Source organism: Dendrobates tinctorius, unplaced genomic scaffold, assembly GCF_039654945.1.
Source record: "Dendrobates tinctorius isolate UK_male_01 unplaced genomic scaffold, ASM3965494v1 ptg000155l, whole genome shotgun sequence".
In the NCBI taxonomy this organism is placed as follows: Eukaryota; Metazoa; Chordata; class Amphibia; order Anura; family Dendrobatidae; genus Dendrobates; species Dendrobates tinctorius.
The window spans coordinates 24,421,321-24,444,462 of NW_027361822.1; the positions used below are offsets into that span (position 1 = coordinate 24,421,321).

General features: G+C 44.5%; 1 protein-coding gene across 1 annotated transcript in view; it reads left to right on the forward strand.

The window, feature by feature from the left end:
- Positions 1-9,989: 9,989 nt before the first annotated feature.
- Positions 9,990-23,142, forward strand: part of LOC141051190 (uncharacterized) — an 86,554-nt gene continuing 73,401 nt past the window's right edge. Inside the window, exons 1-4 of the mRNA XM_073548054.1 lie at positions 9,990-10,244; positions 10,327-10,450; positions 12,140-12,237; positions 12,436-12,526. Of these exons, the coding sequence (XP_073404155.1) occupies positions 9,990-10,244; positions 10,327-10,450; positions 12,140-12,237; positions 12,436-12,526 (568 nt within the window). The remainder of the gene's footprint in view (positions 10,245-10,326; positions 10,451-12,139; positions 12,238-12,435; positions 12,527-23,142) is intronic.

Consider the following 23,142-nt stretch of genomic DNA (forward strand, 5'->3'; position numbering starts at 1 on the left):
TCTTCTAACTGTCACAGTACTCACAGTTAACTTGATACTGTCTTTGATCATCCTGGAGCTGATCATTGGCTGAGCCTTTGCCATTCTGGCTATTCTTCCATTCATTCGAATGGTAGTCTTCTGTTTTCTTCCACGTCTCTATGGTTTGGCTTTGCATTTTAAAGCATTGCATATCATTTTAACTGACCAGCCTATCATTGTCTGCACTTCTTTATACGTTTTACCCTCTCCAATTAACTTTTTAATCAAAGTACGCTGTTCTTCTGAACAATGTCTCGAACGATCCATATTTCTCAGTCTTTCAAGGAGAAGTGCATGTAAAACTGGCTTGACCCTTAAAAAAATGCCACCTTAGTCACACCTGATTCTTCACAGAATGGTTGACTGTAAATCACTGCGGAATATGTTGGCGCTATATAAATAAAGATTATTATTATTATTGACCTCACTAATTTAACTGGAGGAATGGCTCCAGCCTTAGACTTTGACCCCGGCCCAGATGGTAGAGAGGGTGGTAGTCGAGCGTCTGGTGAGGGCTCTGCCAGCTGCCATGCAGTGTCAGGTGGGGCAAGGAGACCTGAGCACTCTGTACTAGTAGATAAGATGGATTGAGCGATATACAGCCACTCAGGATGTTGTAAGGGACACTGCTCCTCTTCGGCTGACATGTCAGGCCTTGCCAGCCCAGGATTGTGGGGAGGGTCCACAAACCTCTGTTGGGGCTAACCAGGACCGAGCCCATGATGAGGGGGTAACCCGAAGTGAGGATGACAAAAGTCCCATTTCCCCTAGAGCGGCTCAAAGGTGTAGTCGTGCTGCAGTTCTTAAGTGTTGGCGGTGCCAAGGAACCGGACATGTGGCTGTCAGCTGCCCTCTGATATCTGAGCCCATGGACTGCAGGTATGCTCACCAGGTGTCTATGTATGCCCAGCCAGTCTGTACCACCACTAAGGGCACTGCCGACAGCAGTGCCCAGCTGTGCCAGCTACTCATTAACGAGTGCCAAACTGAGGCTCTCCTGGACTCGGGGAGCATAGTGACTTTGGTCCGTGGGTCCCTTGCTGCCGGGGACAACCCCAAAGGACAGAAAGTGGAGGTGATGGGTATCCATGGGGAAATCCGGAAGTACCCGACCGCAAAGGTTAATTTTTCAACACCATGTGGGGACATTAAATGTGGTGGGAGTGGTGAATACCCTTCCATATGGGATTGTATTGGGGACAGACTTGCCCTTGTTCTAGTCCCAGTGAGAGACCGGGTTCAACCCTCTCAAGGTAAATGTTGTTCCGGTCGTAAAACCCGAAGATCCCATGTGGCGGATACCTGCCATAGGGGTCGCAAACCTAGGGACAGAGTGTAACCCAGATAGATTCCCCCTAGAAGTTGTGGCAGATGAGGTAGTGGAGACCCCACTAAACCCCGAACTTGAAATGTCACCTGGTAAGTTCGGGACAGCTCAGTTCCAGGGTCCCATGCAAAAAATGCACGTATAAAAAGAAACCCGGAAGAACCGGGAGTGTGTGGTTGCGGAGGAGACTAGGGACATACGCACGAGGAACCCTCTGGCACCGGCCAAGGATGGCGCCAGGGTCAGGTTAAAATGGATAGAGCTCTCGCTAGACAGTTCGGGTGGGACGTGGTACAGATGTATGCATGGAGTTGCCGGGGCGGACTGCAGCGTTTCAGTGGGATGTAGTCATTGAGGCACGGGTAAGGGTACAGAGGAAAAGATACCAAGGGCCTGAAGGGAGGTACTTTAGGTGACAGAATGAGCTGTGGGGGTAGGGAACCCCAAATAAACAAGGTCAAGACCACCCAAAACTGGCCCAAATCTACTGTTAGTCAGGAAAATGGACGTGTTTTCTGCAACAGAGAACGGGGAGGTGGGTGGTCACATAACAAAGTATGGAGAAGAAATGCAAAGGGGAGGGATGCTTGCGTCAACCGATGGTTCTGGTCCCTACTTTGGTTTCTCAGTACAGTGTCGGCGGGGATGTCACAGGGTCATGCGGATGCCCTGTCACGCGCCCATGTGGGGTGACAAGTGTTCAACCCCACGGATTTGAACAGAGGGGGGAATATGTAGGGGGCACTGCTTGTTCCCCCCAGGATGTAAACAGAGGCGTATTGAAGCCATGAGGGTGCATTGCAGTCACAGGTGTAGCTGTGATTGCAATTGTGAGGCATTGACTGATGTCACAGGTATGGGGCGCTCTGTTCCCCCCCAGGATGCGCACGGAGACGTATAGAGGCCATGAGAATGCATTGCAGTCACAGGTGTAGCTGTGATTGCAGTGCAGACAAAAATAAATGTTAGTCTGGGGCATGCTAATGTCCAAGGCAGATTTAGGGAAAACCTGCCCTGGGGTTTTTGTATTTTGAAACAGACTTTATTCCAGGCCCTGGTTTTCCATATGGCCGAAGGCCACAGATCCCAGTTAAAATCCTTGCAGTAAAGGGTTTGGGTGTGTCAGGTTGAGTGTCAGCCTGGTGTGTGCTAGAGGGCAGAGCAGTCGGCTCTGCAGAGCTCTGCCTGTGTGAGGCAACAAAGACAAGCAGAGCCAAGGCAGCTCAGAGGCCTGGCAACCACAGTGTACACAGCAGTGCACTCGCCCATGGCAACTGTTCTCGGAGGTGGACTGTCTTTTTCCCGGCAGTGAACCTGAGGTAGACTGTCCTGTGCCCGAAGGAGGTGGACAAGCGTGTTTAACGACTGCAAACCGGAGGATATGGTTCCCACAGCGATCTGGAGGATACTTGTGTGAATTGGACATTAATGCTGTGAAGTAACCACATTAAAGAGACTTTGTGTTGGAACTTTTGCTTGGTCACTGCACAGCATGCTACCGCAGCACTACAGCACACACAACTTCTGCTGCACACTGTGTATAAATGAAACATTTTGAAGTTCCTTCCAGGCATGTGACATGACTTTCAGCATCAGAGCAGCTTTAGTGATGGGCAGGTCCAGGTAGCTGTCTCTCCTGCCCTGCACTGATCAAACTGATCAGTGTTGGGCTTGAAGAGAGAAATCTGCGCTGCTGCATAGTTCTCTAAGTGATCGGAAATGATGCAGCCTATAAGACGTACATACAGTTGTGCTCAAAAGTTTACATACCCCGGCAGAATTTTTACTTTCTTGGAATTTTTTAAGAGAATATGAATAACACCAAAACTTTGGGTGAAGCCGTATATGGTCAAACTACTGTTTTTCTCTTTTTACATCATAATGACAACACAAAACATCCAAATGACCGTGATCAAAAGTTCACATTCCCCTTTTATTAATATAGTGTATTGCCCCCTCTAACATCAATGATAGCTTGAAGTCTTTTGTGGTATTGTGGATGCGGTTCTTTATTGTCTCAGATGGTAAAGCTGCTCACTTTTCTTGGCAAAAAGACTCCAGTTCCTATAAATTTCTGGCCAGTCTAGCATGAACTGTGCATCCAGCTGGGCTCCGGTGTGTTGTGCATGGCACCTTGCAGTGCTCTCACTACTCCCTTGCTGGCCTGTGCTCTCTGCTAGCGTCCTCTAGGCTTCTCCTCTGGTTATACACACGCTGTGTATCATTACATTATCACCGACCTTAAATTTTCACGGGGGCATCTTTTGTATGTCATGGATCTGCTCCATGCTCTGTTGGATCAGGTGACCAACCTGACCAAAATGATGCAAAATTTGTCTGTGGAACAAAAGGCCCTGGTTGCTTCTCACCAACAGGTGCAGAGAGAGTTGACTGATACTGTTAACATCGTGCAGGGTGCCTCCTCTTTGTCTGGCGGTGTGGGTGGTGGTGTGTCAGATGTTTCCTTACCCTCTCCTGAACCCTCTGTCAAACTTCCAGATACCTGTTCTGGGGATAAAAGTAAATTCCGGGTGTTTAGAGAGAATTGCAAGTTACTGTTTTCCCTGCGTCCTCGGGTGATGAGAGTTAAAGGGTGGGGATAATTATATCTCTTTAACGGGAAGGGCCACAAGCTTGGGTTTTCTCCCTATCCCCAACCTCCCCTGAGAGATTGTCTGTGGATCGGTTCTTTAAGGCCTTGGGTCTGATTTAGAATGAACCTGATTGAATGAGGTTGGCTGAGGACACGATTATGAGTTTCACCCAGGGAAAGCTCTCTGCTGAGTGGTACTGTTTTGAGTACAGACGATGGGCACCAGAAGTATCTTGGCCTCAGTCTGGGATTCTGGGAGGCTTTTTATAGCCTCACTAGCTGAAGAGCCCGGTACTGCCCGGGCATAGTAGCTAACTGTGGTTAGTTATAGAAAATTATAATTATCCTCCATCCCATAGTCCCGTGCCCATATACCCATCATACATATTCTCCATCCCATAGTCCCATGCCCATATACCCATCATACATATTCTCCATCCCATAGTCCCGTGCCCATATACCCATCATACATATTCTCCATCCCATAGTCCCGTGCCCATATACCCATCATACATATTCTCCATCCCATAGTCCCGTGCCCATATACCCATCATACATATTCTCCATCCCATAGTCCCATGCCCATATACCCATCATACATATTCTCCATCCCATAGTCCCATGCTCATATACCCATCATACATATTCGCCATCCCATAGTCGAGTGCCCATATACCCATCATACATATCCACGATCCCATAGGCCCGTGCCCATATACCCATCATACATATCCTCCATCCCATAGTCGAGTGCCCATATACCCATCACACATCCTCCATCCCATAGTCCCATGCCCATATACCCATCATACATATTCTCCATCCCATAGTCCCATGCCCATATACCCATCATACATATTCTCCATCCCATAGTCCCGTGCCCATATACCCATCATACATATTCTCCATCCCATAGTCCCGTGCCCATATACCCATCATACATATTCTCCATCCCATAGTCCCATGCCCATATACCCATCATACATATTCTCCATCCCATAGTCCCATGCTCATATACCCATCATACATATTCGCCATCCCATAGTCGAGTGCCCATATACCCATCACACTTCCTTCATCTCATAGTCCCGTGCCCATATACCCATCATACATATCCTCCATCCCATAGTCCCATGCCCATATACCCATCATACATATCCGCCATCTCATAGTCCCGTGCCCATATACTCATCATACATCTCCTCCATCCCATAGTCCAGTGCCCATATACCCATCACACATCCTCCATCCCATAGTCCCGTGCCCATATACATATCAGTCATCCCATAGTCCCGTGCCCATATTCCCGTCATACATATCCTCCATCCCATAGTCCAGTGCCCATATACCCATCACACATCCTCCATCCCATAGTCCCGTGCCCATATACATATCCGCCATCCCATAGTCCCGTGCCCATATACCCGTCATACATATCCTCCATCCCATAGTCCAGTGCCCATATACCCATCACACATCCTCCATCCCATAGTCTCGTGCCCATATTCATATCCGCCATCCCATAGTCCCGAGCCCATATACCCATCTTACATATCCTCCATCCCATAGTCCCGTGCCCATATACATATCCTCCATCCCATAGTCCCATGCCCATATACCTGTAATACATATCCTCCATCCCATAGTCCGGTGCCCATATACTCATCACACATCCTCCAATCCATAGTCAACCATTATGACATCATAATGAGCGGCGGCAGGGCTTGCAACCTTTGATGACATCAGCGTCGCCATGGCAACCATTGTGACATAACGAGGGGCGGGGCTTGATACGCACACACTGCTTCCCCAGTATGCAAATAGGGGCATTGTGACATCACAATGAGGGGTGGGGCTTGACACGCACACACTTTTTCCCCCAGTATGTAGATAGGGGCAACATTGTTTGGTGAATTGGAACGCGCGGGGTTAAAATTTCGCCTCACAGCATAGCTTAGGATGCTCTCGGGGTCCAGACGTGTGACTGTGCCAAATTTTGTGGCTGTAGTTGCGACGGTGCGGATGCCTATCCCGGACATAAAAACAAACATACACACACACACACACACACACACACACACATACACACTTTGAGCTTTATATATTAGATTGTGTAGTCATTCCCTACGGGACTATATCCCTCCAAGAGGCTTTCTCCGCTGTTCTACATGTTGACTCCCGTGAAAGTGTGTTCTCTGACAAAATCCTGATAGACCGCTTTATAGAGGGGCCTGGTTCTGAACTGTTGCAGAGCCAACTCCGTATGCTTGCTGCACAACATCCCAGCTTCACCTTTGCAGACTTCAAGACCCTTGCCATCCGTGCCCTCGGCAATGAATATACACAGGGAAACGCTATCACTCTTCTCTAGCTGGATCTATTCATGCTACCCCTCCATCTTTCCAGATGACATCGCCAGGTACCGTGCAAGCTACACAAGCCTTCTCGGCAGCCACCCAGACCTAGGCTTTTCCCGAGACCTTGGAAGCAGGTGCACAGGAGGGACAGTCCTTTCTCCAATGTCCCGTGGCGCCACAGTAAAAGTTTGTTCTCCCTACGACGTCTCCTCTTTTTCCTTCATGGAGACGGCTCCCACATCCATGGGCTCCACCGATGGTGAAGGTTCAGACTTAGCCGGGTAAAAAGGAACATCACGTTGCACCTCTCCTCTTGTCAGGAACACCGCACTGCACTTGCTCACTGAGCCATTGTGCGTGTCCTGAGTGAAACAATCTGTGCCCAAAGATAACTGTGAATGGGGCAGCAGCGGTGAAGATGCGTGCTTCAGACAAACAGGACCTGAATCACCTGACTATTGGGTGCGTGGCCTAAGCTCCGGAGAGCTAGTAGCTGAAGGAAAACTCCTAGAAGGGTAACTATGGGACAAAATTACCAAGGGGCATAGACAGGGACGTAAACCAGATCAGACCGGGGTCAAAGCACGAGATAGCATGACAGTACCAAAGGATTAGACAGAATGGATAGTCAGGACGTAGCCAAGGTGTCATACACAGATAGGGCAGCGCAGTACAAGAGAAGCAGGCAGAGGGTAGTCAGGACATAGCCAAGGGATCATACACAGAGAAAGCAGCACAGTACAAAAGGGGCAGGCAAAACTCGTAACAGGGACACAGCCAAATCAGAAACAGACAGACATAACGTAGCACAGGCACAAAGTACTGACACAGGCACAACAGGGTCAAACACTCGGCCAAGGGTCAGAGTATAAGCGACAGGTACTCACCTGACTGTTGCGTCTTGCAAAAAAGCTCATCTTGACCTCAGAGATGGATGTAACTTCAAAGGCATTCTTCAGTTTCACAAGGATTTGTTCAGGCGTTCTCTTCTCTGATGGGGGCCAGGATCGAACTTCCCTGGAAGCAGCACCCTCAAGCTGTCCCAGCAGGATTTGTACTTGCTGATCTGGAGAGAGGGGGTAAAACAGAAAGAGAGCCAGCAACTTATCATGGAAGTCCCTGAAGGTGTGTGGCTCCTCCTTGTAGTATGCAACCAGGGTGGCCCAGGAAAAAATGGGACAGAGAACGGCATGTTGCACGTGATGGGCACGGAAGGGCTGCTAGCACCAGCTTGGCTGTTGTCGCTGGGTTCACTCATGATGTAGATTCTGAGGTGACTTCTCACAATCGAACAGATTCTCTGATATAGGTACACAGAGGAATCCTGTTTGTGACACCAAAAATTGTGGCAGGCCACTGGGGAGGCGCCAGATGTTGCAGAACAGCCAGCTGGGGCATGAAGTCTCACTGGCAGCAGCTGAAGTGGGTCGCTGGACCCCTCAACCCTTCCCTCGCGTCCACAACAATTGTCCATAGTGGGAGGTGTAACTTGTGGATGGTATAGGGTACCTCGGGGGCACTCCTGTAGCGGTGATGTCTGGGTGCAGATTTTGGAGCGCCCGTGTTTGTGCAATCTCAAGTAGCCAGACATGCAGGTGAACTTGTAAACATCACAATTTTACTGAAAGAGGTAACGGGGTACAGTCTTTCTCTTAAAGGCAAATTTCACAGTATATTGTGCATATGAAAGTAATAATTCTCTCCTCAGGAGACAAGCCAGGTTATGGCCTTTCAGGGCGGCTGGAGCAGAGTTCTCTTCACTTGCAATTATTATGCACAGTCAAGAAATATTACACTGATGGAGGGACCTTCACAGATTGGCTCTCTGTGGAAACACACTAATGTGTGGAAGTACTCACACTACCATTCCCTTTCACAGGGGGTAGGTTAAAAAAAAGTCAGTGGCGTGGCAGGCACGTGGATCTGGTCCTGGCTAGAAGCAAATAGGATAACCAGCACTCAGGAGAGCATATGTGCAGCGTTACCTCCTGAGTAGAAGACTTCACTCCTTTGTGGAGGAGATTATGTGGAGAAAGATGTCCCCTCAGGGTGGACTCACATGAAAAACTATGCTGGGAATAGTAGTGTTTGCACACTCAGGCAGCTTGAACCGCCCAGAACTGGAAGATGCCTCATTAAGTGTGAGAGTCCTGAGCTGGGAATTACCTCAGGAAGTCTGTGTGAGCCCTGATCTGGGAGGCTCCTCCCATCAGATTCTATGGCAGCTTGTTGTGAAGAAATAATCACTTAACTTTCATATGCACATTGGCCAGTAGATGGCAGCAAAGCACATTTATGAGTCGTTGATATTCAATGCACTGTATTACATTTTCTAAATCACTTTTCCCAAACTAATTCTGACACATTTGAACAAATCTACTGCCACACGACAACTGCCTCATTTAGCAGCAATAGAACAGGTCCTGGGATACCACAGGTAGGGGGGTTATGTGAGATGGAGTAAAGATAAGTTCAATTTTGTTCACAAAAGCGAGAGGAGGAAGAGGATATGGCTGATAGATCATCCTGTATCCATCTTGTGTGTTGTTCCATGTGTAAAAGGGGTGATATCCAAGAAGTATCATTTCTCCTTGCAGAGAATGACATGCTAAGCATGCCGAGGTGAGGAGACTTAAAGCCGCAATGCTCCTCTGGGAAATATGCTAATTATGCAAATTGTCTCTTCAGAGAGGAAGAGGACTAGAACTCTAGTGCCACCTATTGGAGGTAGCAATCCTAAAAGTCAATGTTGACCCTTTAACGAGCCTAGTTACATGACTTAGGATAAAAGCCAAGCCAGAATCTCCATTTGCAGACACTGTGTTTCGGGGTACTGCCCCTCATCAGTGCAAAGTGGGAGATCTGGTTCGGCTGTGAGAGAGGCGTCTGACCGATATCCAAGAAGTATCCTTTCTCCTTGCGGGTGAGGGGCAGTACCCCGAAACACAGTGTCTGCAAATGGAGATTCTGGCTTGGCTTTTATCCTAAGTCATGTAACTAGGCTCGTTAAAGGGTCAACATTGACTTTTAGGATTGCTACCTCCAATAGGTGGCACTAGAGTTCTAGTCCTCTTCCTCTCTGAAGAGACAATTTGCATAAAAGGGGTGATTAACATTAACCCCCTCACGTGTGTCTCCTTCTATATTTGATCCCCTGTGACTTCTCACCTCTGCTCTATGATCCCTCGGCCAATCACCTCCATCCCCTTTACTCGGTCTGACCAGCACTCAAAAGAAAAGTAGATGTTATGGTCCGAAAACTACTAAGCTATAGGATTTTTTTTTTGCTAATTTACTCTGCTTTTTGGTGTAGATTGTAGTGATTTTTTTGGGTATGCTGGTTGTCCATGCCCTTACACTTAGCTCCACCCTTAAGTTTAAAAAAAATCTACACATTCCATCTCCTCATATGTTTTTCATTATTATCTGCAGTAATTGTAATATAACATGGGTTTCTTTAGGATGTTACATCAGCTCATCTTCCCATTCAGGTATCTACAATATTGGATCCTCTTGGTGAAGATTTTCTATATAAGAGAATTTTTCTGATTGACCTGTCAAGGATAGGGACAGGGACAAGATGGCGCAGAAGATATTGCACCTCACCCTAGAGATCCTCTTCCAGCTTACTGGAGAGGTGAGAGATTCTGATGACGTCACATTACATCATTCTTATCTATGGGAATAACAGATGGACAGAACTGGAGAGGTGAGGACTCTGGAAATGTCTGTAGTGAGATTTATTAATGTGTCTCTCCATAACCAGGATTACACAGTAGTGAAGAAGACCTCTAGTGAGCGCTGTCAGGACCCTGTGTCTGAGGCATGGGGAAGACCCCTGAGCCCAATCACGGTGCCTCCACCTCATCCCCTGATACATGAGGACATCAACAACCAGAAGATCCTAGAAATCATCTACAAGATGATTGAGCTGCTGACTGGAGAGGTGACACTGCTGGGAATGCTGGGACATTATAGAATAACGCTATGAAGGGATCGGGGGATGACAGTATCATTGTATGTGTCAGGTTCCTATAAGGTGTCAGGACGTCACCGTCCATTTTTCCAAGGAGGAGTGGGAGTATTTAGAAGGATACAAAGATCTGTACAAGGACGTCATGATGGAGGTTCCCCAGCCCCTCACATCACCAGGTAATAGACAGAACTAAATATACATGGCCTATAATTACAGTGGGGCAAAAAAGTATTTAGTCAGTCAGCAATAGTGCAAGTTCCACCACTTAAAAAGATGAGAGGCGTCTGTAATTTACATCATAGGTAGACCTCAACTATGGGAGACAAACTGAGAAAAAAAATCCAGAAAATCACATTGTCTGTTTTTATTTCCTTTTATTTGCATATTATGGTGGAAAATAAGTATTTGGTCAGAAACAAGCAATCAAGATTTCTGGCTCTCACAGACCTGTAACTTCTTCTTTAAGAGTCTCCTCTTTCCTCCACTCATTACCTGTAGTAATGGCACCTGTTTAAACTTGTTATCAGTATAAAAAGACACCTGTGCACACCCTCAAACAGTCTGACTCCAAACTCCACTATGGTGAAGACCAAAGAGCTGTCAAAGGACACCAGAAACAAAATTGTAGCCCTGCACCAGGCTGGGAAGACTGAATCTGCAATAGCCAACCAGCTTGGAGTGAAGAAATCAACTGTGGGAGCAATAATTAGAAAATGGAAGACATACAAGACCACTGATAATCTCCCTCGATCTGGTGCTCCACGCAAAATCCCACCCCGTGGGGTCAGAATGATCACAAGAACGGTGAGCAAAAATCCCAGAACCATGCGGGGGGACCTAGTGAATGAACTGCAGAGAGCTGGGACCAATGTAACAAGGCCTACCATAAGTAACACACTACGCCACCATGGACTCAGATCCTGCAGTGCCCGACGTGTCCCACTGCTTAAGCCTGTACATGTCCGGGCCCGTCTGAAGTTTGCTAGAGAGCATTTGGATGATCCAGAGGAGTTTTGGGAGAATGTCCTATGGTCTGATGAAACCAAACTGGAACTGTTTGGTAGAAACACAACTTGTCGTGTTTGGAGGAAAAAGAATACTGAGTTGCATCCATCAAACACCATACCTACTGTAAAGCATGGTGGTGGAAACATCATGCTTTGGGGCTGTTTCTCTGCAAAGGGGCCAGGACGACTGATCTGCGTACATGAAAGAATGAATGGGGCCATGTATCGTGAGATTTTGAGTGCAAACCTCCTTCCATCAGCAAGGGCATTGATGATGAAACGTGGCTGGGTCTTTCAACATGACAATGATCCAAAGCACACCGCCAGGGCAACGAAGGAGTGGCTTCGTAAGAAGCATTTCAAGGTCCTGGAGTGGCCTAGCCAGTATCCAGATCTCAACCCTATAGAAAACCTTTGGAGGGAGTTGAAAGTCCGTGTTGCCAAGCGAAAAGCCAAAAACATCACTGCTCTAGAGGAGATCTGCATGGAGGAATGGGCCAACATACCAACAACAGTGTGTGGCAACCTTGTGAAGACTTACAGAAAACGTTTGACCTCTGTCATTGCCAACAAAGGATATATCACAAAGTATTGAGATGAAATTTTGTTTCTGACCAAATACTTATTTTCCACCATAATATGCAAATAAAAGGAAAAAAAACAGACAATGTGATTTTCTGGATTTTTTTTTCTCAGTTTGTCTCCCATAGTTGAGGTCTACCTATGATGTAAATTACAGACGCCTCTCATCTTTTTAAGTGGTGGAACTTGCACTATTGCTGACTGACTAAATACTTTTTTGCCCCACTGTATATGTATTTGAAGAGTGAATTCAGTCCCTGTATGTGTTTCCTCCAGATCTCTCCAGTAAGAGGACAACACCAGAGAGATGTCCCCGTCCTCTTCTTCCACAGGACTGTAAACAAGAAAATCCCGATGTCCCTCAGGATCATCAGGTAGATGGAGAGAAGGTGTCATGAGATCTCCCCTATGATTTGTAGATGGCTGTGAAGGTCTTGTGCTCAGTCTTTTTTTATCCACTAGTATTATAGGTTTTATACTTGTGTAATGAGAACGGTGGAGTTGGCAGGATTAGAGCTGATCATAGATGTGACTTCTCCACCTGTCTGTGACTTCTACTATATTTGTTTCAGGGTGAAGATCTGACCCATATTAATACTACAGAGACATATGTAGGGGATGAGGAGTGGTGTAAAGTGGAGATTCCTACATACGACTACCCAGGTGAGTAGCAACCACTAAATGTAGAGAAGTCACAGATTCTCATCAGTCTCTGGCTGTTGCACAATCATGTGGCCACCATTCTGCCGCTAAACCGGTCCATGCTCCTCTACCCAAAATTGTTCCCCTAATTTTGGGCATTGGAATTTTTTCTGTTGGAGTGAGATCTGTTTCAGCCAGAGTTTATAGCCTGGAGGCTCTATCCTAGCTCCTGGTATGGGGCTCTGAATTTAAAAGCCAAATGACAGTATATGTAAAATTTGGTGTCAACTTAGAAAATCACTTGAAGAAAATATTATTCGTATGATGAACCCCTATAGAAAAAGCAGAGGGTAATGATGCTGTTGACTTCCTAGAATCTTGGTACCCTATTTCATGAATCTATCTTCTCTCACTTCTGTGTTGCTGAATTTTGATTTTAGGGTCTCTACTAGAGATGAGGGATCCCAAACTGTAACGTTCGGGGCTTGTACTGGACACCTAGTGCCAGTACACTGACTTTTTTTCGTAGTGAATCATAGAATCGTAGAGTTGGAAGGGACCTCCTGGGCCATCTGGTCCAACCCCCTGCTCAAAGCAGGATTCGCTAAATCATCCCAGTCAGATGTCTGTCCAGCCTCTGTTTGAAGACTTCCATTGAAGGAGAACTCACCACTTCTCGTGGCAGCCTGTTCCACTCATTGATCACTCTAACTGTCAAAAAGTTTTTTCTAATATCTAATCTGTGTCTCCTCCCATTCAGTTTCATCCCATTGCTTCTAGTCTTTCCTTGTGCAAATGAGAATAAAGTTGATCCTTCTACAATGTGACAGCCCTTTAGATATTTGTAGACAGCTATTAAGTCTCCTCTCAGTCTTCTCTTTTGCAAACTAAACATTCCCAAATCCTGCAACCTTTCCTCATAAGACAGGGTTTGCAGACCGGTCACCATTCTGGTCGCTCTTTTCTGAACTTGCTCCAGTTTGTTGATGTCTTTTTTAAAATGTGGTGCCCAAAACTGGACACAATATTCCAGATGAGGTCTGACCAAAGAGGAGTAGAGGGAAATAATGACTTCACGTGATCTAGACTGTATGCTCCTGTTAATACATCCTAGAATTGCATTTGCCTTTTTTGCTGCTGCATCACACTGTTGACTCATATTCAGTCTGTGATCTATTATTATACCCAAATCTTTTTCACATGTGCTGTCACTTAGCCCTATTCCTCCCATTCTATATATGCTTTTTCCATTTTTATTGCCCAGATGTAGTACTTTGCATTTCTCCCTGTTAAAAACCATTCTGTTAGTTGCTGCCCACTTCTCCAGTTTATTTAAATCTTTTTGAATCCTCTCTCTCTCTTCTCTAGTATTAGCTATCCCTCCTAGCTTTGTGTCATCAGCAAATTTAATCAGTTTACCCTCAATTCCTTCATCTAAATCGTTGATAAAGATGTTGAACAATACAGGGCCCAGGACAGAGCCCTGTGGTACCCCACTTGAGACATTCTTCCAACTGGATGTGCAGCCATTTACGACCACTCTTTGGGTCCGATCACTAAGCCAGTTATGAATCCACCTAACAGTTGCCTTGTCCATTCCATACTTAGTCATTTTTTCAATAAGGATTGTATGAGAGACTTTGTCAAATGCTTTGCTGAAGTCAAGATATACTATATCTACAGCATTTCTTTGATCCAACCAATCAGTGATACCGTCATAGAAGGAAATTAAGTTAGTCTGACATGACTTATTAGTTACAAACCCATGCTGACTCTGTTTAATCACTTCATTCTTATCCAGGTATTGACATACATGTTGTTTAATAATTTGTTCAAAGATCTTTCCTGGTATAGAAGTCAGACTCACCGGCCTATAGTTACCTGGGTCCACCTTCTTCCCCTTTTTGAAGATAGGAACAACATTTGCTCTTCTCCAGTCTTCTGGCACTTCTCCTGTTCTCCAAGAATTTTCAAAGATTATAGAGAGGGGTTCAAAAATTTCTTCTGCTATCTCCTTCAGTACTCTGGGGTGTAATTCATCTGGACCTGGAGACTTGAATTCATTTAGGCTAGCTAAGTGTTTCCTCACTATCTTTCTGTTTATAGATATCCTGGATTCTTCTATTCCCTTAATAGGACAGTGAATAACAGTTGATGTTACATTTCCTTTCTGAGAGAAAACAGATGCAAAATAGGAATTTAAAAGTTCAGCCTTCTCAACATCCTGTCTTACCATTTCATCATTTTCATCCTGTAAAAATCCTATAGCATCTTTGACTTTTCTTTTACTTTTGACATATCCCCAAAATCCTTTATTATTGCTTTTGACATCTCTTGCAAGCCTCAATTCATTTTCAGCTTTAGATAATCTGATTTGTGCCCTGCAGGTTCTGCAGACAGCATTATATTCTTCTTTAGATATGCCTTTAGATATGCCTTTAGATATGCATTGTTTGGATGATGAATAAAGTTTGTTGAAAGGTTACAGCTTAACCAATTAATAACCTTTTAGGCAGAAGGCACTTCCGGAGCCATCACAGCCATGCCAAGTATTGGCATGACTGTAATTGGCTGGTGCACCATGCGATCTGACATGTGTAAATGCCGGATCATGGGTGTCGCCGCCATTCCATTCTGAGCCTGGAACTCTTAAAAGAGCCTGGTGCAAAGTGCTGTGACAGAGCCTGGTGCAGATTGACCTCATACAGCCTAATGCAGATTGACCTAATACAGCTTAGTGCACAGTGACCTAATACTGCCTGGTTCAGAGTACCCGTAATACAACCTGGTGCAGAGTTCCCGTAATACAACCTGGTGCAGAGTTCCCGTAATACAGGCTGGTGCAGAGTTCCCGTAATACAGGCTGGTGCAGAGTTCCCGTAATACAGGCTGGTGCAGAGTTCCCGTAATACAGGCTGGTGCAGAGTTTCCGTAATACAGCCTGGTGCAGAGTTCCCGTAATACAGGCTGGTGCAGAGTTCCCGTCAGGGCTGTGGAGTCGGAGTCGTGGAGTCGGAGTCGGAGTTAGTTTTGGTCGGAGTCGGTAGAAATGTACCGACTCCGACTCCAGCTTTAAAAAAAATGTATTAATATTTCATAATTGAACTTTCATATGAATTTTATAAATGTTACTCAAATATATATGTTCTATCAAACTATGAACAACAGTGATAAGCAGTTCTGCTGGAGATTGAGACATTTCTTACTTCTTGTGTGTCACTGTTCTCCACTGCCCTTATCTAATCTTATACTTGGTTAACCTCATGCTGCCCCAACCCCCCTACTTACAATGTATGAAACTGAAAGTGAAAATGTGTTGCAAATTCTTAGTAGTAAAGCTCCTCCTCTAGGCTAGATCATACTAGGTGTGCGTCTTCCAAGCATCTCACAGCTGCCTGCTACTCAGAAGAGGAAGACTGTAAGAAGTATTATCCTTTCAACAAACTTTGCATCAGTTAACTGTGAGTACATGAGGAATAATAACAGTATTACTGACCACTATATCAGTTGTACGACCTGGCAATAATTTTGTACAATTGTTTTTAGGAAAAACAATTGTCATTTGGATTGTGAATGCAGAATTAAAAACCTGAGAATGTCAAAGAAGCATCACATTAAATCAGCTGTATTTGAACATTTCACCAACACTCAAGATAGAAAACATTATGTCTGTCAGTGTATGACAAATGATCCAGACGAAAACAAATGCTGTGAAGCCAAGATGAGTGCATATTCAGGCAAAGATAAAAATGCTCCTACCAGAGCTTCTAATCTAAAGAGACATTTACAGCGCTTTCATCCAGAAGTACTGAAAGCAGTGGATGAGAAAGACTGCATCCAAACCAATGAACCAGTGCCCAGCTCTTCCAGCCAAACAAAGGAGCAGAGAACTTTGCAGCCATCAGTTGCAAGATATTTTGTCAGTGACAAAGTTACTGTGACAATGACAGTAGATACATTTAAAAAACAGATCATAGAGCTTGTTGTAAAGGATAGTGTGCCTATTTCATTATTTTCACGACCAGCTTTTATGTGTCTGAATGGGGAAATGGCCCGCAAGCTTGGTGTTTCTCTGGAGAGAGAGAGTATTAGAAAATTAGTAATCGAAGAAGCTTTTAAACAAAAGGAAGAACTTAAAAAAACTCTCAAGGGACGCTTTCTGTTTCTTAAAATGGATGCCTGCACACGTCACAGAGTGAACTATTTTGCCATCAATGTCCGATTTGTTTGTGACAAAAATGAAATAGTTACCAAGACATTGGTAGTAAAAGACACCAAAGCTCATCACACCAGTGAGTTTCTCCAGGTCTTGGTGGAAAAGGTTCTGCAAGACTATGAACTTAAAAAAGAGAAAGTTCTTTCTGTCGTAACTGACTATGCTTCAAATATGATAAGTACTATTAAGCTAATGAATGAGAGTAATGATGATGACCAGCAGCTAGAAGAACATTCTGGGTCCACAGACACAGAAATGTTTGAAATAGAGGAACACAGTATTGTAACTGAGGAGCAAACTGAAGTTGCTTCAGATGAACAGCAACATGATAGTTTAGATGATCTTGTTGAAACTGTGTCAATATGTTCTTTCATTCATCACATGCGCTGTGTTGTGCATACGCTACAGCTGGCTATAAGAGACAGTCTGCAAGAAGGACATGCTGCTGCACTGATTGGCAAGGTGAGAAAATTGGCTACTGTTGCCAGAACCCCTAAAGTTGACTCAATTTTGAAGAGACGTGCTGGAAAAGGGGCAATTATTGATCAAGCCACACGATGGGGCAGTACTTGCTTAATGATTCAGCGCTTGGTTGAACTGAAAACCTTTCTTGTAGACATGGCTAACCCTCAACTGACGCTAAATGAAAGTCAGTGGAATCAGGTGACTGAGCTGGAAAAATTGCTAGAGCACCCATTTACAGTGACTAAAAAATTACAAGCAGAGGACTTAACTCCAGGTATTTTCTTAAAGGAGTGGAAGAACCTGATGTTTCGCCTGTCCCAAAGAGGAGGGTTAATTGCAAGTGGCATTGCTACATCAATGAAACGGAGAGAGGAGCTACTATTACAAAATAACATTCTTTTGGCAGCTGTTTATGTAGACCCAATGCATCGGATTCTTCTAGATGATCAACAGCTAAGTAAAGGAAAAGAAGCTCTGTTTGAAATAGCAGTAAGGATGAAAGGGTTGCAGAACAGTCAGGAGGAACAAGAAGAATTTGGTCATCCTGCCACATCTTCACCCTCATCATCAACTGATGAAGAATTTAATTTCGAAAAATATTTGGATCACAAGGACCGTGCAAAGCGTTCCCGCATAGAAGAAGAGTCATCCCCATCAAGGAACACAGCCAGTACATTTCAGCAGAATTTTTCATGTGCACTAAAAGAAATTGAGAAATTTGACCGTTCATCAAAAATAACAGTGCAACAAGCGATTCCTCTGTATCCTGACATTGTCAGAGATGTTGCCCGAGTGGTTACTGCTTTGCCACCAACACAAGTTAGTGTAGAGAGGTTGTTCTCTGCTCTCAAAATAATTAGATCAGATTTGAGGGCATCCATGAAGGAGGATCTGACAGAGGCAATACTTTTTCTGAGGACAAATTTATAGATTTCTTCTTATTAACTGCATAAAAGTGTTTATTGCATATTTACTTACAGTTTAGAAAAGTTTATAAAAGTTATTTGCTATATTCTAATTGTATTCTAATGTAGTTTTTGCTCTAAGTGGTCTGATTACTTATATGATGGTGAGAAACTGAATAAGCACGATGTTTAATATTTTACAACAGTAAATTTGTTGTTATGAATTGGCCATTTAAGAAGGAGCCGGAGTCGGAGTCGGAGCCTGATAAAATCCAGGAGTCGGAGTCGCAACTGTGGCTTACCGACTCCACAGCCCTGGTTCCCGTAATACAGGCTGGTGCAGAGTTCCCGTAATACAGGCTGGTGCAGAGTTCCCGTAATAAAGGCTGGTGCAGAGTTCCCGTAATACAGGCTGGTGCAGAGTTCCCGTAATACAGGCTGGTGCAGAGTTTCCGTAATACAAGCTGGGGCAGAGTTCCCGTAATACAGGCTGGTGCAGAGTTCCCGTAATACAGGCTGGTGCAGAGTTCCCGTAATACAGGCTGGTGCAGAGTTCCCGTAATACAGGCTGGTGCAGAGTTCCCGTAATACAGGCTGGTGCAGAGTTCCCGTAATACAGGCTGGTGCAGAGTTCCCGTAATACAGGCTGGTGCAGGGTTCCCGTAATACAGGCTGGTGTAGGGTTCCCGTAATACAGGCTGGTGCAGGGTTCCCGTAATACAGGCTGGTGCAGGGTTCCCGTAATACAGGCTGGTGCAGGGTTCCCGTAATACAGGCTGGTGCAGGGTTCCCGTAATACAGGCTGGTGCAGGGTTCCCGTAATACAGGTTGGTGCAGAGTTCCTTTAATACAGTAAATCACCAGCCACGCCAACAGCTTTAGTTTTGTTCAAGTCAAGTTCATTCTTTTTGCCGTCTTGTTCTGTTTCTCGTTGTCTCATATAACTATCATCTGATGGAAATGAGTGTTCCTTCTGGTCACATACATCTCTTCACACAACATGATGGCTTCTTTCCATGCATTCTTTGGCAAATTCAGACTGTTTATGGTCATCTGTAGACAGATTTCCAACAGAAGGCAAAGTATACTGATCAAATGGCCTTTCACAGTATCACTGTACCATTCGTGTGTACGCAGTAGTCATGGGAGAGGGCCTCATCTTCCAATCTTTTTCCAATCCAATTCACAATCTTTTTAAAATCGTTCAAAAATGTATTCTGAGACCAAGTCAGGTTTTTACTTTGTCCCATCTTGTTTTATTTTTCAAATGTCAATGTCATCTAATGGAAATGACTGTTCCTTCTGGTCACTTACATCTCTTCCACCGTCCACAACATGATGGCTTCTTTACATATATTAATTGACAGATTCTATCTTTTGTACAATGTTTTTAAAGTTTAAAAGTCTCAATCTTTTTCCAATTTAAGACTTATAATCCTTTAACACTTGTCAAATAATTTATTGTGAGGCCCTGGTCTACGTGTCTTCCAGGGTGTATCGCAGTCCCTCATTTCTAATTTTTGGTACACCTTTTATTTAGTTCAAAGGCTTTGAATCTAGGAGTCCCACTAGCAATTCGCCACACATTTCCTGCGGGCGTAGGTACGCCTCTTTCAGGTGCAAGTCACTCTCTTTAACTGAACTGCTCTGACCCTCTGCTCTACACTAGTTACAGTGAATGTGGCCTTCTCGATCCAATTGATCCTTTGTATTGTTTCTTCAGTTTTTAGTACAGCAATAGTAAATCTACAGAGGACCCGGGAAATTATCGTCCCATCTCATTACTGAACTGTGATGTACAAATTTTTTCTAAATTATTGGCATCTAGATTGAATGTAATTACCCCGTCCCTGGTTCATCCAGACCAGGTGGGTTTTGTGGCCGGTAGGAGGGCTGGAGATGGCACTAGACGTATGATTGACGTTATTGACGTGGCTGAAAAGATGGGTGTCCCCGGTGTGCTTCTCTCATTGGACGCAGAGAAGGCTTTTGACAGGGTACATTGGGGATACCTTAGCTCTGTCCTTAAAAAGTTCGGTTTTGATGGCCCAATATTGTTGGCTATTCTGTCGTTATACTCTAACCCTAATGCTAGGGTGCTATCTTCAGGTTTTTTGTCCTCCCCCTTCCAGATCACTAACGGAACCCGTCAGGGTTGCCCCCTGTCACCGATTATATTTTCTTTGGCTATAGAACCCCTGGCTGAGTCCATAAGATCTAACAAAAATATTTCAGGTTATCATATAGGTTCACACCACCATTTGATTGGCTTATTTGCAGATGACATTATTATCACTTGTACTGACTTGCATAAATCTTTACCGGCTGTTATGACTTCTCTGTCCTTATTCTCAGCAATTTCCTTTTATAAACTTAATGCGACTAAGTCTCTTATTTTTCCCATAGCAGTCCCTTCGCCGCTTCAAGAGAGACTGAAAACAGAACGCCCCTTTACATGGCGGGATGACGGAATTCCATACTTAGGAATAACCCTTAGGCCCCTTTCACACTTCAGTTTTTTGCAATCAGTCACAATCCACCAGGTTTTGAAAAAAAACGGATCCTCAATTTTTTTTTGAGGATCCGTTTTTTCCCCATTGACTTGCATTAATGGCGGATTGTGACGGATGGCTGTCCGTTTCATCCATTTTTTTTGAGGATCCCCCAAAAGTTGCTGTCCGTCACCATCCTCAAAGATTTCAAAACGGAGCTTGCAACGTTTTTTTTTCTGGCGGATCCTCCAGAGACTAATTTAACCCGATATTCTTTCTGGTTGCTGGACAAAATGAAGAAAAAAATATTCTCTCTCTCTCTCTCTCTCTCTCTCCTTCCCGACCAGCGTTTCCTTTAAATTTCCTCATTTTCAGGATCCGTCTGAAAACGGATCCTGTGCCATCCGTTCACATCAGTTCAGGCTTGTCTGCCTTTTGGGCGGATTTGAACTGATGCAAAGAACTGAAGTGTGAAAGAGGCCTTACCCGCTCAAAATATATCGCCTCAACTAACATGGGAAACTTGGTCTCAGCCCTAAATTCCGAAATCTCTAGACACCCTTTATAGGGTTTTTCGTGGATAGCCCGCGTCCAAGCCTTTAAAATGTTTCTTCTCCCTAAAATTCTTTATTATTTTAGTTCCCTCCCTATTGTAATTCCTTCCAAATTCCTCACTAAACTCCAAAATATTACTAACCGATATATCTGGGCTAATAAAAAACCTAGAGTAGCGGGTAAAATTATGTATCTTCCATATACGGAAGGTGGCATGGGAGTTCCCTACATAGCCGGGTATTATAAGGCTGCTGTTTTAGAAGCGGTGAAAAAGTGGTGGTCAACCCCGCTTGAGAATTTGGGCTGGATACAGATAGAATCGAGCTTTGTCGAAGGGTCCTCATTACGGTGCCTACTAGAGGCAGAATCGCTCCGGCCGACGCCTTATTCCCCTCCGCTAATTACAATGCAGGCCACCCTTGTAGGTTGGAGGCGAGTGGTGGGAGATTGGATTTCACTGCCGCCGAGCCTGATAAATATCAAGGCCCTGTCCTTTCACATACCCTATATCGATCTCCTTCCCTGGATGAAGGCTGGTATCCACTCACTGGGAGATATGTTGTGGGAGGGTACCTTCTCGTCCTTTTCCAAATTATACTCGAACTTCTCTGGTATAGAGAAAACGGTTTTCCAACACTTCCAAGTGAAACATTTATTATCATCAATACACCGCCTCTCCTTCCCCTTATTACCTGTATGCCCCTCTTCTTTTCAAAAATTTCTCCTATCCAACCCTCACCAGTACAAGGGCTTATCTGCTATATATAAAGCTTGTAATAACCTTTTATTTCCTATAAGACCAACTTATATGTCGTGTTGGGAGGAGGATTTATCTTTTCACGCCTCGGATGAAGAGTGGAGAGCGGGAATAAAAGCAATACAGCGGGCATCTAAATGTATCAACCACCTTGAGACACTAAAAAAGATTCATCTTAGATGGTACTATCCCCCGATTACTTTATCTAAATTTGGAAAGAATTTCTCCCCTTTGTGCTGGAGACAGTGTGGAGGAAGAGGTACTTTGGCTCACATGTGGTGGAAATGTCCTAGTTTGATTCCCTTTTGGTTAGTTGTCTCAAACTTACTTAAATCTGTGACGGGTATTGATTTCCCTCTATCTCCTCAACTGGCAGTTCTAAACATTGGGATCAAAACACTTCCCCTAGAATTCGTACCCTTGGTCTCGAATATATTGATGGCTGCTAGGATTAGCCTCGCTGCTAAATGGAAGGCCCCGCTCCCGCCTACCCTCGCGGAGTTGGTGGTCAGACTTAACTCAACATTTCATCATGAGTACTTTCTTTCACTAGATGCAGGGGTCAGAGACAGGGTAATGAAGAACTGGGCGGGTTGGGTTTCCCACCCCTTGGCATCTCCCATAAAGTTTAGTACTTAGTCTATACATCGGATCGGATTAGGATTTCTTGAGTCTTACCGGATCCCCCCCCCCTCCCCCCCCTCCCTTCCTTTTCCTACGGTCTCATTGTCTGATATTGTTATTGTTATTGTTGTTTGCATTTTTGTCTGTCTATATTATGATCTTTGGTTTTCTTTCTGTAAGATCATTTCTGTCTTTGAAAATTTCAATAAAAATTTATTGGATTAAAAAAAAAAAATACAGCAATAGTGGTAAAATCTTTACTATCTACATAGTCTTCACTACTAGATCACTATGCACGAGACTGTATTAGATCAAAAAACAAAAACAGTGTCCTTACCTCCTCCTCTTCCACCTCCTCCTCCACTTGGACTTCCTTCTCCTGGTTCAATATTATTATTATTATTATTATTATTATTATTATTATTATTATTATTATTTTTTATTCTATGTTATTTTAAGTCATTTTACTATCCACATTTGTTTGCAGGGCAATTGTCCTGTTTTTACCCCCATCTTGCTTCCTTTTGCAGCCCCCTAGCCTTTACTATGACCATTTTACAGACATTTTGCAGAACAAAAGTTTGGGTCCCCATTGGTTTTTATTGGGTATGGGGTTAAGCTTG